Below are 15,161 nucleotides of genomic sequence, written 5' to 3'. Positions count from 1 at the left end.
ACCCAAAACCCATCTCACCCCTGCAAACACCACCTCCTTTGTAAATGTGCCAACACCACCAAGTGTACACCATCATGTGTATGTGTGTTAGCATTTTCACAATCATTTCCCAAAGGATGTTAGCCACTCAACTTGCCACGCCACTCGTTCCTAGCGATAATGCAAAGTTAGATCACTCGAGTGGCACTAGATGACCGATATGCAAACAAGTTTGCCCCTCTTGATAGTACGGCCATCTATCCTAAACCCGGTCATACACTTCTCTACACACCTATGACCGGTGAAATGAAATGCCCTAGGTTATACCTTTGCCTTGCGCATTCCATTCCATCTCCTCCAATGTCGATGCAACACATGCACCAACACGATCAACAATGATATGATCCACTTCATATCATCACGTGATCATATTGGTTCATCGATCTTGACTTTACTTGCTCTTCACCGTTGCCATCGTCCATCGGCGCCAAGTCTTGCTCAAGCTTCACCGCCACGCGGTCCATCACTCCAAAGCCTTCGACTTGCCCTTCACGCTTGCAACCGGTCCATCAAGCCAAGTCTTGTCTTGATCTTCTCCACCTTGATCACATGACTCAATGTCATGTCTCATGTGCATTTAAGCTCCTTCATCATCACATGTGTGAGCTTTGCAACATCTCCAAGCCATTTTCACCTTCATGGCATATGTTGCTCACACATATGTACCTGTGGACTAATCACCTGTGTATCTCACATAAACACAATTAGTCCACCTAGGTTGTTACTCAATTACCAAAACCAACAAGGACCTTTCAGCTTCCCTTGTACCGGATGGTTCCTGGAGAGTCGTTCGAAGGAACGGTGCTTGTTGATGAGGCGCTTGCTCCTTCTGAAGTGGCGCAGCGTATCAGGGAGGCGATGGAGCCTACGAAGGACACCTCCGGCTCCGCCCTCGAACATGTGTATCCGGTGCCAGGGCATCCCCCAATGCGACCGGAACCTGGGTTCTTTGAATTTGTGAGCTTTTCTTCCCCGTGCCCTCTTTTTCGATTGAATTTCTGATCCTTTAATACCAACCTTGGGATGGCAGGACCAGCTGAGGAGGCTATTCTTCAAGGACTGCCCGGTCCTGCTGTTGAAGGATCAGGTCGTGGCGGCGGCAAATCACGTCGCGGCCGAGTGGGAAAAGAGGGCAAGGGAACAAAAGAAAGCTGAAGAGCGGCGGAAGCAGGAAGCACGGGATCGAGGAGAGGATGTAAGCAGCGATGACGATGACGATGATGACGACGACGATGAGGTTGTCGCCGGTGTGGATTGGGGTGTCCTGGAGGACGAGGGCACACTGACCAATGCCCCCCTGTCTGTGCAGGAACCCCCCTCGTCCTGCATGGAGGGAAGCAAGTCCGCAAGGTTGGCAGAGGTTGGAGCCGAAGAGTCCGCCGCTTTGCGCGGGGTGCCGGTAGAGGATCAGTGGGTGGCTGGATCCAAGGAGGCCCCCGAGGTGCTGATGGAGGAGGGGGTCCTATTGCCGTGTCTCATGAGAGGACGGAGGTGAGTGGATCTACCACCCAGCCTGAGGTGTTGATCGAGACGGGTGGCTCTGCAGCCGTGCCCTCGGAGATGAGGGAGATGAGCTCCCTTGCCTAGGAGCAGGGGCAGGTTCGAAGCGGTCTCGTCCCGATGAGTTGGGGTAGGGGTCTGGGGGTTTGTCCCTAAAGCGCTCCCGCCGGCCGAAGGCATCGGGGTAAGCCACTGACTCCCCTGTCTTTCTTTTATTTCATTTTTTTGTTTTGACTTTATGCCTTTTTCTTTTGTGTAGACTCTTGTGGACAGGCCGCCCTCTAGGGACGGCTGTAACACCCTGGTGTTACATTGTAACGTTTTGCTGAAACATTTCGTAAGCATCTGATTTATGTGCATTTGTGTATGATAGGCTTTATAATCCATGTTTGGCTTTGAAACATTTTTACGAAACGGGAAAGCATAAGGTTATGTTTCGTGTCACATAACGCGTTTATTACCTTAATCGAATTATTGTTAACACAAAATGTTATAAAACGTTTTGTGAATGGCGATAAAAAGTTGCGGTCGATGACATGGATGGCTAGCGCGTACGTCCCGAGGGTCGGGTTTGGGGTTTCGACGCGAAACCTTTCAAATCGACGTCCTCCGCGTAAGTGTTTGAAGTGGTCGACGAAGCCACATTTGGCATTAGTTGTAGAACAATTGGCTTAAGAAGTAGCGCAATGTCGCGACTGAGGGTGATGGCTCGGTGTACTCCTTTTCGCATCGAGCAATTGGATTAGCGTTTGGAGCGTGGCGTACACATTTTCTAGCTGCTTTAAGAATCGTGCATGCCACCTGGCTGAGCTCTGGGCGCGGTCACCACCCTGGTTGGCTTGCCAGCGTGCTCTGCCACGCGGGCCAGAGCCACTGCCGTGCCCGGCTGCGCTCGCTGCACCGTGCACGTGCACGACCCACGTGTCCTGGCCACCTGCTCGCTGCTGCCCGCCTGCGCGCTCTACCCCGCTGCTTCTCGCCTCGCCAGCCGACGCATTGCGCCCTGACCGCTGGCCGTGCTCTGCCAGCACCTTGCCCTGCCCCGCTGTGCCCGTGGTCGCGCTGGGTCCCGCGTCCGCGTCGCCAGCGGCTACGCTTGGCACTACTCCAGTGACTCCCTTGGCCGCTTGTGCGTTAGAAGACTGCCTGCTTCACGGTCCGTGGCGTCGCGTCCGCCGTGTCGTTGCCTAGCGCTGTCCGCAGACGTGCCATGCCTAGTCTCGTCGTTTGCTGCAGCGGCCGTGCGGACGGCTGTCAGGAGCACACCCTGAGGTTCCCCATGGCCAGGCATGGTGGTACCTTGCGTTGACGTCTGCAGACGAGCCATGCCGCGCCGTGTGCTCCTCTGTCTCCGCTGTCCCCTTGCCGCCGTCACGTTTCCTTCCAATTCACTGAAGTGGTTGCACCCTGTTCCAATTGGTCTTGCCCGTAGCTCCGTTGGGCAGCCGGTCGCCCTTCCTGCCCCTCATAGCCGCCTGTAGCTCAGTCCTGTGCGCCAATTTTGAAGGGCCGAGCTCTCGGGCCATTAAGACCCGGAGTGTCTGCGCCGTCGGTTTTCATCGCCACCAAAGCAGCTCGGTCAAATTCCTCGCGTCAATAGACTCCCCTTCCGTCGGTTGTCACCATGCTCGCCACATCCTAGACCCTACCGCCGTAGTGCATCCCGTGGCGCGGTCGTGCCATTGCCGTGCTCCGCTGCACTCATCGCGCGCACGTGGCCGGCTTGGCCTGAGCCAGCTTCGATCGTTTCTTCACGTCTTCCAGTTCCGTGGTGAGTCGCTGGTACTCGTCCACTCCTTGTTTTGTCCTGGCAGTGCTGATGTTCATCGGAACGGCATCGCCGTCCTTGCAGGTTGCCCACCGTCGTGGTCCGAGCTCGCTGCGACGTCTCGGCACGTGTGTCTCTGCCCTATGGTTTGCGTTCGCACGTAGGTGAGTATCGGCTCTTGATTTTAGTAAGGAGAGGGCCGGGGTGGCCGACGTGGACGTCCAGTGCCGCGCCGTCGCGCCGGTGCGTGCTCTAGATGGTCAGGGACTTCACCACGGGGAAGACATAGAAGTCGGAGGGTGCTATTGTAAAAATGTAGACTGCTGAAATAGGGACCCAGAGCTTGTTGCGATTTCGTTGTAGAGCGGGGGTGTCTGTGCATAACCTCCATCGCGCACGGGCCTCTCCCGTCGCGGGCCGTGGCCGGCTGGGCCGCGCGTGCATGCATGGGCCGCGCTGCTCGGGTGTGTGCGCCGTGCAGTCGTGGGCCGAGGCCACGCATTTTGGGCCGCGAGGCCAGTTTTGGTTTTCTCTATTTCAGTGTATTAGAAATTGTTTATCTATTTAGGTTATGAACTGAACTTCAATAATTAGTAGTAAATTTCATGTTTGCCCAAAAATAGCGAAACTAAGTTTGTTAGGTTCGCAAAAATGTCGTCTACCTGTTAGTACAGTTAGTTCACCATTAGCTGTTAGGATGGTAGGCTCATAAGCTTGAAGTAGAGAGCTTAGCGGTATATCGATCTTTAATTGCAAGATTTGTTGTGGTAAACCGATGATAACTTTAGCTTTGAAATCGTTACCATAGGTTCCTTAGGCATTTATATACTTGCTGTAAAAATGGTAACCATAGAACGAGTCGTTTAATGACGTAGTTATTATCCTTGCTTTATCGTAAACTGGCATTAGGAGTATGAATATCCATAGTCATCGTAAGAATGTAGGACACGGTCATACTTGTTAGTAGTACTGGTATATAGCTTAGACTTTAGTAGGTAGACCTCGTTTAGTAACGTAATAGAGGTACTTTTGCATTGAGAATTGCTGTTGCCATAGTGTAATCATTGCATCGTCATTTCATGTAGATCACGAACAGGTAGACTTCATACCCGTCGGTGATCCGGAGTACGACGAGGTGATCGAGGAGTACGAGGAGGAGCTTTTCACATAGGAGGGAGCCCAGGAGCCTGTTGGTACTGACTTTGCTGACTCGGCACCTACCCAAGGGAAGCCCCGGTGCATAACCCCTATTTTTAAATGATCACTGAATATATTTATATGATATGCATTTACGTTACATGCATTTTATGGAAACTACATGCATAGATATATCCACCCTGAGTCCTACTAGTGCAGGTCGAGTAGCTGCTATGCTCAGGATGTCGGTAGCGTGAGTAACCTGACGTTACTCGCAAATAGGTGATTACACTATAATATCATGATGAAATAATGGGAAGGAAAAATGGTGACCGGACAGGGATGTGGATTTGGTACTGGTGGGTGTGAGGGGTTGTCTTGCGGCCAACAGGGCATAGCCCGGTTACACTTTTTCCCTGTCTGTGTCGATTAAGGACCGGTCGTTGCATATGACTCTAGGCAAGTCACAGACTATTGTCCCGAGCACATACTTGGGTATGGGCGCAGGGAAGACTTGCTGCTCTCTTGTCGCGGATCCGGCTCTTTTTGGACCGACTGATGGGAAGAGGAGGTGGTGGAGGTCCTTGCGCCGCACTGAGTCCAGGATTCAGAGGCGGAGGCTTGGAGTCCAAGTTTGGACGGGGACCTGGACACCTAGGACAGGAGAGTGGTGGGTTAGTCCTACTTGTGCCTGGGGTACAAGCGGGGCGTGTGTCTTCGGGGCACCCAGTTGGGTACATTGATTCGCGAATCACCGGGTTATCCGGTACGCCTTGTCTGCGGTTTAGCACCGTAGTAAGAACTGGAAGTGGAAAAGGAGAAGGAACAATATCGATTGCTCAACCCTTGCTTGAAAGTAGCATAGGTGCTTATATAGATTGACTAGATAAAAACTTAATACGGCTGATGATAATAACGTATAAATAAGGACCCACTATTAGTACTGCTTTTGGCTAAAAGAGAACCAATACCCATAAAGCCTAGCATATTCCTTGGAGTCGGGAAAGTATTCCCACTAACGGATAAGTCTTGCGAGTACATTGTGTACTCAGGGTTTATTTACCCCTGTTGCAGGTGACGCTTGAAGAGTTTTCTTGTGTGGAGGATCCATCTGGTGGGCTCAGACGGAATCCTCGTTATCTTATCGCTAGATGTTATCTTTTAATATTCCGCTATTTATCATTCCGAACTCTGTATTTGGTATTGTAATAATGTACTTTTAAGAAACTGTATGGTATGAGATGGACTTGTGTTGTAACTCGTTTTCATTATTGGATCCTTGGGGAAAAATGTGGATCTTTCGGGTTCTCCCTCGGGGTGTGCCCGACGGATACCGCTCGTGGTAGTTGCTTCCAGGGTGCTTAGTGTCTGGTGGAAGACGAGCGCCTCCGTAAGTATGCTATTCCGGGTGGTTCTGCCACAACGGCGCCCAAGAAGAGCCTTGCCCATCAGGCGGGATGGGCGGCGTCGCTCGACGTTGCTCCTATTTTGGGCAGGAGTGGCGACGATGCTGTGGCTGTATTAGTCGACTCGACGACGGTCGTGGCGGCGCCCGTGCCTTTGGTGGCCACCGAGCAGGCGGGGTCTTCTGTAGTGGGTGCGGCACCGCCGGCCGAGGGTCGCGTATCGCCGGTGGAGGTGGTCGTGACCGCGCCAAGCCAGGATCAGCCGGGTGCAGCCACGGTGGTGCTCGAGGTCGTAGTGCAGTCCGCGCCACCAGGGGCCCCGGTGGGGGTGGTCGCGACCGTGCCATGCTGGGAGAAGCCGGACGTAGCCACGGTGGTGTCCGAGGGCGCGGTGCAGTCCGTGCCGTCGAGGGCCCAGGCGGATCCGCCCGTGGCGCTCGAAGCGGCCTAGATGGAGGAGGATCCGGTCGGAGGGTCTTCGGGCGTCGTGGCGGTGGTACGGAGGACTAGGAGGGAGTCACCTCCGGCCCCTTTATCGGGAGGCAGCCGCTCCCCCGCGCGGGGCGAGCCGCCGCTTCAGTGGATGGCCGCTCAGGACCCAACGTCGGCTCTTTTTACGCTCGACGACCATGCCGAGAGCATGGAGCGGGAGTGTCTCGACTTCGGGCTTTCGACTATGATGAGTGCCCTGGACTAGGTCAGAGGGGCCCTGCGTGAAATTGTCGTTCCTACTAGCCAGGTATCCGCTCGTTCTTCCTCCTCCTTCAAGTACTTTTGTGTTTTCATATTTTTGATACCGGTCTTCTTTTCAGATCATTGTTGCTCACAGTCGGAGCAAATCCCAGTTCCTCCGTGAACAGAAGGCGAAATGGGATTGCCTTGCCGAGGAGGCCCGACTGTGAGGAGATGTGGGCGCGCAGCTTGCTGCTGCCCAGCAGCGGGAGGCCCAGGCGCGTCAGGACGCGGAGGAGGCCCACGGGATGTTTGAGAACTTGTCGACGAGGATAAAGCTGGATGAGGAGGAGATCGCCAGGCTCCGAAAGGAGCAAGACGAGCTGCTGCAGAAGAATGCCGCGGCTAGTGAGAGGGCCGGCGAGCTCCTGGCGGAGCTACAGACGAAGCGGGACCTCAAGCTAAAGGCTGAGGAGAGGTCCGCGACGTTGCAGGAGAAGGCAAACCATGATGCCTTGGTGGTCGATCGGACCATCCGAGAGCGCGATGAAGCGCGTCGGGAGGCCAAGGCATGCCAGGCGGATCTTGGAGTCGAGGTGGCCTGGCGACTGGATGTCGAGGAGGTTTCTACCGGTCTGCGCGCCGATCTCACCGAGGTGTGGGGGCTTCTCCAAGCTGAAGGTGATGAGTATGATCGCCTGTCCCTCGCCATTCTGGTGGTCTACGACAACCTACAGGTGGCACAAGAGGAAGGGACCAGCTCCCTTATAGTGTTGGACCGAACACAGGAACCCAGCGTCCGGTCACTTCCAGTAAGATTCCACTCACGACCGGATGTGTCCGGTCACGTCCGACCGGACATAGGACCCCAGCGTCTGGTCACCTCCAGTAAGCTTCCAGAGGTGAAAATTTACGACCGGACACGTCCGGTCACGTTCGACCGGACTCGCCTAGCGTCCTGTCACTCACCGTCTTCTCTGTGCGCTGCCATATCAGCAGGACTGTACGCTGAACAGTGTTCAGCCAGAGTCCGGTCGCCTGCGTCCGGTCAAGAGACCGAGGGTGGCCTTCACTACGCGCCACTGACCGGACACAGGACCTCAGCGTCCGGTCACTACGTGACCAGCATCCGGTGCACTCTGTGAAACCCTATCCTTTCTGTACAGGGCGTCGGTGGCACCGTCGGACTGTCCGCTCTCTACGGGCGGACACTCCGCCGGTGAAATTTCGAACCCTTGCTCAAATGTGCCAACCACCAAGTGTATCACCTTGTGCATATGTGTTAGCATATTTTCACAAATGTTTTCAAGAGTGTTAGCACTCCACTAGATCCTAAATGCATATGCAATGAGTTAGAGCATCTAGTGACACTTTGATAACCGCATTTCGATACGAGTTTCACCCATCTTAATAGTACAGCTATCGATCCTAAATGTGATCACACTCTTTAAGTGTCTCGATCACTAAACCAAAAAGCTCTTAACAATTTCACCTTTGCCTTAAGCTTTTTATTTTTCTCTTACTTTATTTTTAAGTCCAAGCACTTGATCATCACCATGGTATCACCATCATCAAGTCATGATCTTCATTTGCTTCACCACTTAGAGTAGTGCTACCTATCTCATAATCACTTTGATAAACTAGGTTAACACTTAGGGTTTTATCAATTTACCAAAACCAAACTAGAGCTTTCAACAGAGCCGGCACTGGGGTGTCAGGTGAATCCAGAGAAAACCCAAAATGCCGAGGCTCATAACCATATAGGATAGTAAATGGAGTGCGGCCCAAGGCGGAATGGAAACTGGTGTTATACCAGTACTCAGCCAAAGAAAGCCAGTGAATCCACTTATTTGGGCAAGCATGCACAAAGCATCTCAAATATGTCTCAAGGCATTGATTAAGCCGCTTAGTTTGGCCATCGGTTTGAGGGTGATACGCCGTACTCATATGAAGATCCACACCAGCAAGCTTGAACAAGGACTGCCAAAAGTGACTTGTAAAGACTCGATCTTGATCAGACACTATAGCTTGTGGCAGCCCATGCAAACGATAGACATTATCCAAGAATAATTTGACCACAGTGGCAGCAGTAAAGGGATGCCAGAGTGCAATGAAATGACCAAACTTCGAGAATTTATCGATGACCACTAATATAGCATTCGCAGTACCTGACTGGGGAAGCCCTTCGACAAAATCCATAGAAATAACTGTCTATGCCGATGTCGGTACTGGTAATGGTTGAAGAAGGCCTGGGTATTTGGCTCTGTCTGGCTTAGCTTGCTGACAGATTCTGCAAGATTGCACCCACTGTGTAATGTCTGATTTCATTGATGGCCAATAAAACAGTTGATGAATTCGATGATATGTAGCTGGAGCTCCTGAGTGACCCCTAATGGCACTTGAGTGTAATGCAGAGAACACCCTTTTTTGCAACTGCACATTAGTACCAAGCCATATCTTATCATTGTAACGAATCAACCCATTGAGAAGACTGAAATGGGAATCTGAAGCACTAGCAACACCAAGCTTAGATAAGAGCTCCAGAGCTTGTGGATCAGACTGGTATCCAGCAACAATATCTTCAAGCCATTGTGGAGTGACAGAGGATAGAGCTAACAACTGTTCAGTCATTGGTTTCCTTGATAAAGTGTCAGCAGCACTATTATCAACACCTCTCTTATAGACAATCTTATAATTCAAGCCCAGAAGTATTGTAAAGACTTTCTGCTACCAAGTTGTATGTAAACGCTGTTCATTGAGGTGAATGAGGCTCTACTGATCAGTGTGGATTACAAGCTCACCCTGAAGAAAATAGGGACACCACTGATCAACAGCAATAAGTATAGCCAAGTATTCCTTTTCATAAGTTGAAAGGCACTGATTTTTTACCCCTAATGCTTTACTGACATAAGCAAGAGGGTGACCATTCTGAGTCAGAACAGCACCTATACTAGTTGCACAAGCATCAGTTTCAATATGAAAGGGAACAGTGAAATCTAGCAAGGCTAAACAAGGAGCAGTAGACAGTGCTTGCTTGAGTGACTGAAAGGCAGCAGTGTGTACTTCTGTCTACTCAAATGGTGCATCCTTGCAGAGCAACTGAGTCAGAGGTTTGGCAATTATACCAAAATGCCTGACATACTTCCTGTAGTACCTAGCCAATCCTAGGAACCCTCTGACTTCCTTAACTGTCTTAGGCATGGGCCAATCTTGAACAGCTTGAACCTTGCTTGGATCAGTAGAGACTCTAGCTGCATTGACCACATGTCCAAGATATGTAATAGACTGCTTGGCAAACTTACATTTACTGAGTTTCAAATGCCAGTGGTCCTGCTGGAGCCATGTAAACACCTGTTGCAGATGTGACAGATGCTCCTTATAGGTCCTGCTATACACCAAAATATCATCAAAAAATACCAGGACAAACTTCCTCAACCCTGGTGCTAGGGTACAATTCATAGCCCCTTGAAATATGCCTAGAGCTCCTGTAAGCCCAAATGCCATCACTCTGAACTCATACTGACCAAGGTGAGTTTGAAATGCAGTCTTAAGTTCTTCACCCGGTTGTAATAGAATCTGATGAAATCCAGCTCTCAAATCCAAAGTAGAAAACCATTTTGCATGAGCCAATTCATCCATTAACTGATCAAAGATAGGAACTGGAAATTTGGACTTCAAGGTAATAGAATTTAACTGCCTGTAGTCCACACAGAACCTATATCCTCCATCCTTTTTAGGGACCAACAACACTGGTGATGAAAATGAACTTGCACTAGGCTGAATGATCCCTTGTTCAAGCATATCAGCTACTTGCTTTTCCAACTCATCCTTGAGTTTAGGTGGATACCTATAAGGTCTCATAGCAACTGGTTTAGACCCAGGCACTAATGGAATCAAGTGATTACAAGCTCTAGGAGGAGGTAAGCCAACAGGTGGATCAAATAAGTGTTGGTACTGCTGAATAATAGACTGTACGTCTTTAGGCAATTCAGACAGTTCAGGCTGAGTACTGTCAACAGCAACAAAACAAACTTGCATTAATAGAGATTCAGTTGAAGGAGGAAGTAAGCCTTGCAACTGAACCTGGGAATCACCATACTGGAACTGAATCCATTTGAACTTGTAATGAACTTGCATAGGACTATACTGCTCTAACCAGTCCATGCCCAGAATAATGTCAAAATGTGTAAGAGGGAGAAGCTTCAGATTAGCATTGAATGAACAATCATCAATAAACCACATAGTATTCTGTACGATACCAGGACTAGCTAGGACTCCACCACCAGCCACACTGACAGAAGTGGCTTGTGGAGTAACAATCTGAGAGCTCAACTGCTTAACCACTGAAGTACTAATAAAGGATGATGTACTGCCTGAATCTAGCAGAATAGTGAGAGGCAAACCTTGAATAGTACCTAGGAATTGTATAGTCTTGGGAGCAGGAGCACTGGAAATTGCAGCTTTGGATATAGCCAAGCACAAATGTTCTTCAGGTATTTGAGGTTCCATCAAATTGGCATCTGAAACATCTGAAGCATGTGAAAAGCATTCCCACAAATCATGTACAACATGTAATACCTCTGGTGGGCAGCGGTGATCTTTACTCCACTTAGCACCACATTTGTAGCAAAGACCAAGTGCTTTTCTGTACTGCTTGAGTGCTGACAATTTGTAGACAGCATCAGAGGAAGATGAAGCAGACACTGGCATAGCTTGTACAGAGGCTTGCTTATCAGTCTTGGGTGGTGAAGGAAGAGGATGAGCATTCCTCCAGGCTTGTACATTCTTGTAATGTGATGATGGAGCACTCCGAATAGGATCAGGATAACCACCAGCTTCTTCCTGCAACATAGCGAGCGTACAAGGAGTATCCAGATTTTTGGGGCGTTGAACAATGACAACAGCTTTGATCTCGGGTTTGAGACCATCAATGAAACGGGTGACAAAGAAAATGGGATCAACACTAGTGGCATAGGCTATGAGTTGGTCTACAAGGGTTGTGAAGGTTGTGACATAATCAGTTACTCAGGAGGTTTGCTTGATGCTATAGAGCTTACGAAGAAGCAACTCATGCTGATCTCTATCGAAACGCTCACTAACCATTTCACAGAACTATTCCCAACTCACAGAATCAAGGGTGGACTCGATAGACTGGTACCAGCAAAGATGCGGCTCCCTCAAAATACATCTCGGCCACACTAATCCACATCTCGGGCTCAGTCCCATACATCCTGAAGTACTTCTCACAGCGTTTACGCCAACGTCTAGGATTTTCGCCATCAAAGGTAGGAAAGGGAACCTTAGGCAGGCGACCTAGGTTTGGGTGATGAACAGGGTTTGGCGGTGGCGGAGGCGGTGGACGCGGGGTGGCATGCGACACATAGGCAGAGGAGGGGCATGCATGATAGGTAATGACGGTGGTGGTGGGGGGGCACATACCATTGGCCAGGACATGAGCTAGGACGGTGAATGTCCCAGGCCCAGTATCCCGTGGCTGAGGTGAAACACCGGGCCCCTTGGGCATGTTTAGTGCGAATCCCGCCGTGGCCGGAGCCATAACCGAGGGTGATGCAGAGTACGCGGCGGGCGCCATGGTCGATGGTGACACGGTGGTCTATGGCGACTCGGAGATCACCCCGGGCTGGTGCGACGATGCGTCGAACACCGTGCGGTCGTAGAGCTTAGACACCTTCTGGACGCGAAGCCTGAGGTCGTCGACGACGCCTTCGAGCTCGGGGCGCCACGAACTAACATCGCGCGCCACAGCCTCAAGCGCGGTGACCCTGGCGTCGCAGTCGGTGGTGGTGGGGTTGACGCGGAGCGACTCGAGATCGTCGAGGCGCTTGGTGACGGTGGACTCTTGCTCGGCGTGGGCGAACTCCAATTCGGTGAGGCGCTGCATGACGTCGAGGGCAGGCGAGGAAGTAGCGGAGGATTCCAGCGCTGCAAGGCGGCGATCAACCGCGGTGGCACGATCAGCACTCGTGCGCTCGAACTCGGTGAAGCGCCGCTCCCATCGCTCCTCATGGGTGTCGAAGCGAGCGAACTCGTCGATGATGAGCTTCGTCGTGGGATCCATGGCTCCAAGCGCACCCTGAAGGCGGGTAAAATGATTGTGGGAGGCGGAGGAATCCAGGGTGGAAATCGGAGGCGGGGAAGGTAGATAGGATCGAAATCCAATACCAGATTGTTAGCGGAATATAGGAGGGAAGCAGGAATTTGGGGATTGGAACAGAGGAACAGCACGAGATAGACAGGATGAGTGCTTAACAGAATTTAGTTATGGTTTACAAGTTTCATAACGATTCCCTTCCCCTCTTCTCCCTTAAGTACTCCAGCATCTAGTTCTTCCAGGTCGGGCCGATGACAAGCGTATTGGGCCTTCTCTTCCTGGACTCTTTGGGCTCCCGCTTGCTAGGCCCAGCCTCTTCTTCTCCCGCATGCTCTGTTGTCGGATCAGGTTCAGTAGGAGGGACGGTGCTGACCGCCGCCGCTGCTGGAGGAGGAGGAGGATGAGTTGGTGGTGGCCGTGCATACGGGGGCGTAGAGGCTGTAGATGTCGATGTCGTCGAAGGCTTCGTAGAAGGCGTCCATGGCGCGGTCGCAGGCGTCGCTCTGCTGGCTGGCCGCGGCGTCGCTGGAGAAGTCGCTGCCGGCGTCGTTCCTGGAGAAGTCGCAGTGCGTGGCGATGGCGTCGTGGAGCTCGTCGGAGATGACGTGGTCCCAGGCGTACTCCACCATGCCGCGGTCGTCGGAGGCGTCGTCGATCGCGGCGTTCCCGATCATGAAGCAAATGCATGCAATGGAAACCAGATAGAGGCCGGACGAGCGAGCTCCTGGTGTCCTGGCTAGTATACCTGCGTAGCTCTCCCCAGTGATGCAGAAATCATGGCCCTTGAACTGTGGAAACCTCTTGAACCACTCCACCAGGAAGGTGTAGGCATCATGGGCTTCAGTTAATTCATAGTACATTATGCAATTGATTGATCGAATCTGTAATACGCCAGAAGGAGATCAGTGGCTGGCCGGCCGGACGGACGGGGAAAACAACTAGCTAGGTAGAGAAAGAGCGAGAGACTAACAAAATGTACTCCCTCCATTCTAAATTATAAGTCGCTTTAACTTTTTTTTTTGGTACATCCATTTTGCTATACATCTATATATAATAATATGTCTAAACACATAGATAAATGGATGAAACAAAAAAGTCAAAGCGACTTATAATTTGGAACGGAGGAAGTACTAAATATGCATGCATGCAATGTATAATCAGGAATCCAGGATGGCTCAAATTAAACCTAACCTGTGAGCTTGTCGCCAAATTTGTGGAGATCTGAGGTGGTGTTGGTGTAAGAGAAGCCAACCCCAGCAGGGGATTCCAAGAAGAGCAGATTCGCCTCTGTACGTTCACCATCATCTCCATCAGTAATTTAATTTAATATATATGGATGCATGCAAATGCATTGCATTTGCATTACATTATACATATGGCGTCAATAGTAATCTTTCATCAAAAAAGATATACTAGTATGTATGTACCTACCTTTGTTCCAGGATTCTGGGTTGAGCCGGAGCTCATGGCGATTTGTTCCAGGGTTCTGGATCAGGAAGGGTCCCAGCTCCTCGATTGCACCGGTGCCCAGCGACGAGCACCCGGGCCCGCCGTTGAGCCAGAGCACCACCGGCTTCTTGTGGGCGTCGTCCATGAACCAGTAGAAGAGCGCGCGGGCGTGCGTCTGGTTCACCGTCACGTACCCGGAGAAGTGACGGAAGCCCACCTCCGACGGCTGCCCCGGCAGGGCCTCCACCCGGTCAGCCTCCTGCCGCTCGAACACCGTCTCGTAGTCGTTGGTCGAAGAGGAAGATCAGGGGGAAGGATGTGAGCGTGCCGATGGGATGTGCCAGCATTCATCTACACCCCACCCAGTCGAGGGACTAACCCGCTGATGCGTCTGTCATCCTCAAATAAGGGGTGGCACTCGCAGTGGTTTTACGTCAGGGATGACCTGAGTGCCACATTACACGAAGTACTCTGGGCGCCTTATCGACAAGGCCCCAGAGTCGTGAACAGTGGGCTGTCCGACTCCGGAGAAGAAAGAAACACTTGCCGACCTTCTCGCCGCCATTCATGCTCTGAAGGTCTGGGGCGTGAAGGGGTCGGGGATCATTGGTGCCTACCATGCGAGGAGGGTGGCGCCGCTAATGGCGCGCGCGCTTCTGAAGGGTCGAGATGGCGGACTAGAGGGGGGGTGAATAGTCTTTTCTAAAATTAATCGTGTCGGCTAACCGATATAAATGCAGAATAAAAACAATCGGTCTAGCCAAGGACTACACCCCTCTATATATGTTTCCTAGCACCTTGCAAAGATACTAATTATGCAACTAAGGTGCCGGGCTAGCTAGAGCTCTCCTAAACAATTCTAGGAGCAAGGTCACACAAACCTATGCCACTAGTACTTTAAGCAACAAGGGAGCTCCTACACATGCTAGTAAGCAAAAGCACAAAGCCAACTAAGCTCACTAGCAAAGCTCAATAACAAGGCAACCAATGCCTAATTAGAGAGCGCAAATACTTAGCTACACAAGCTAGAAGGTAACTAGTGAGCTACACAAGCTAACTAATTACAAGAGCAACTACA

At 51.2% G+C, this 15,161-nt stretch overlaps 1 protein-coding gene across 1 annotated transcript; it reads right to left on the bottom strand.

The window, feature by feature from the left end:
- Nucleotides 1-12,984: 12,984 nt before the first annotated feature.
- Nucleotides 12,985-14,652, bottom strand: LOC136524780 (serine carboxypeptidase-like 34). The gene is made up of 4 exons (XM_066518028.1): nt 14,635-14,652; nt 14,066-14,360; nt 13,826-13,921; nt 12,985-13,472 (listed from the first exon to the last, which is right to left on the bottom strand). The coding sequence occupies exons 1-4, from the start codon at nt 14,650-14,652 to the stop codon at nt 12,985-12,987; spliced, it is 897 nt and encodes a 298-aa protein (XP_066374125.1).
- Nucleotides 14,653-15,161: the final 509 nt, after the last annotated feature.

Source organism: Miscanthus floridulus, chromosome 18 (genome assembly GCF_019320115.1).
Source record: "Miscanthus floridulus cultivar M001 chromosome 18, ASM1932011v1, whole genome shotgun sequence".
Classification (NCBI taxonomy): Eukaryota; Viridiplantae; Streptophyta; class Magnoliopsida; order Poales; family Poaceae; genus Miscanthus; species Miscanthus floridulus.
This window is presented reverse-complemented; position numbering and strand designations above follow the sequence as displayed.

Excerpts from the sequence above, each read along its gene's own strand:
- LOC136524780 (XM_066518028.1), bottom strand. Across the intron at positions 13,922-14,065 it reads CCCAGAATCCTGGAACAAAG|AGGCGAATCTGCTCTTCTTG; the intron begins GTAGGTACATAC and ends GTGAACGTACAG. Across the intron at positions 13,473-13,825 it reads ATTTGGCGACAAGCTCACAG|CCCATGATGCCTACACCTTC; the intron begins GTTAGGTTTAAT and ends AATTAACTGAAG.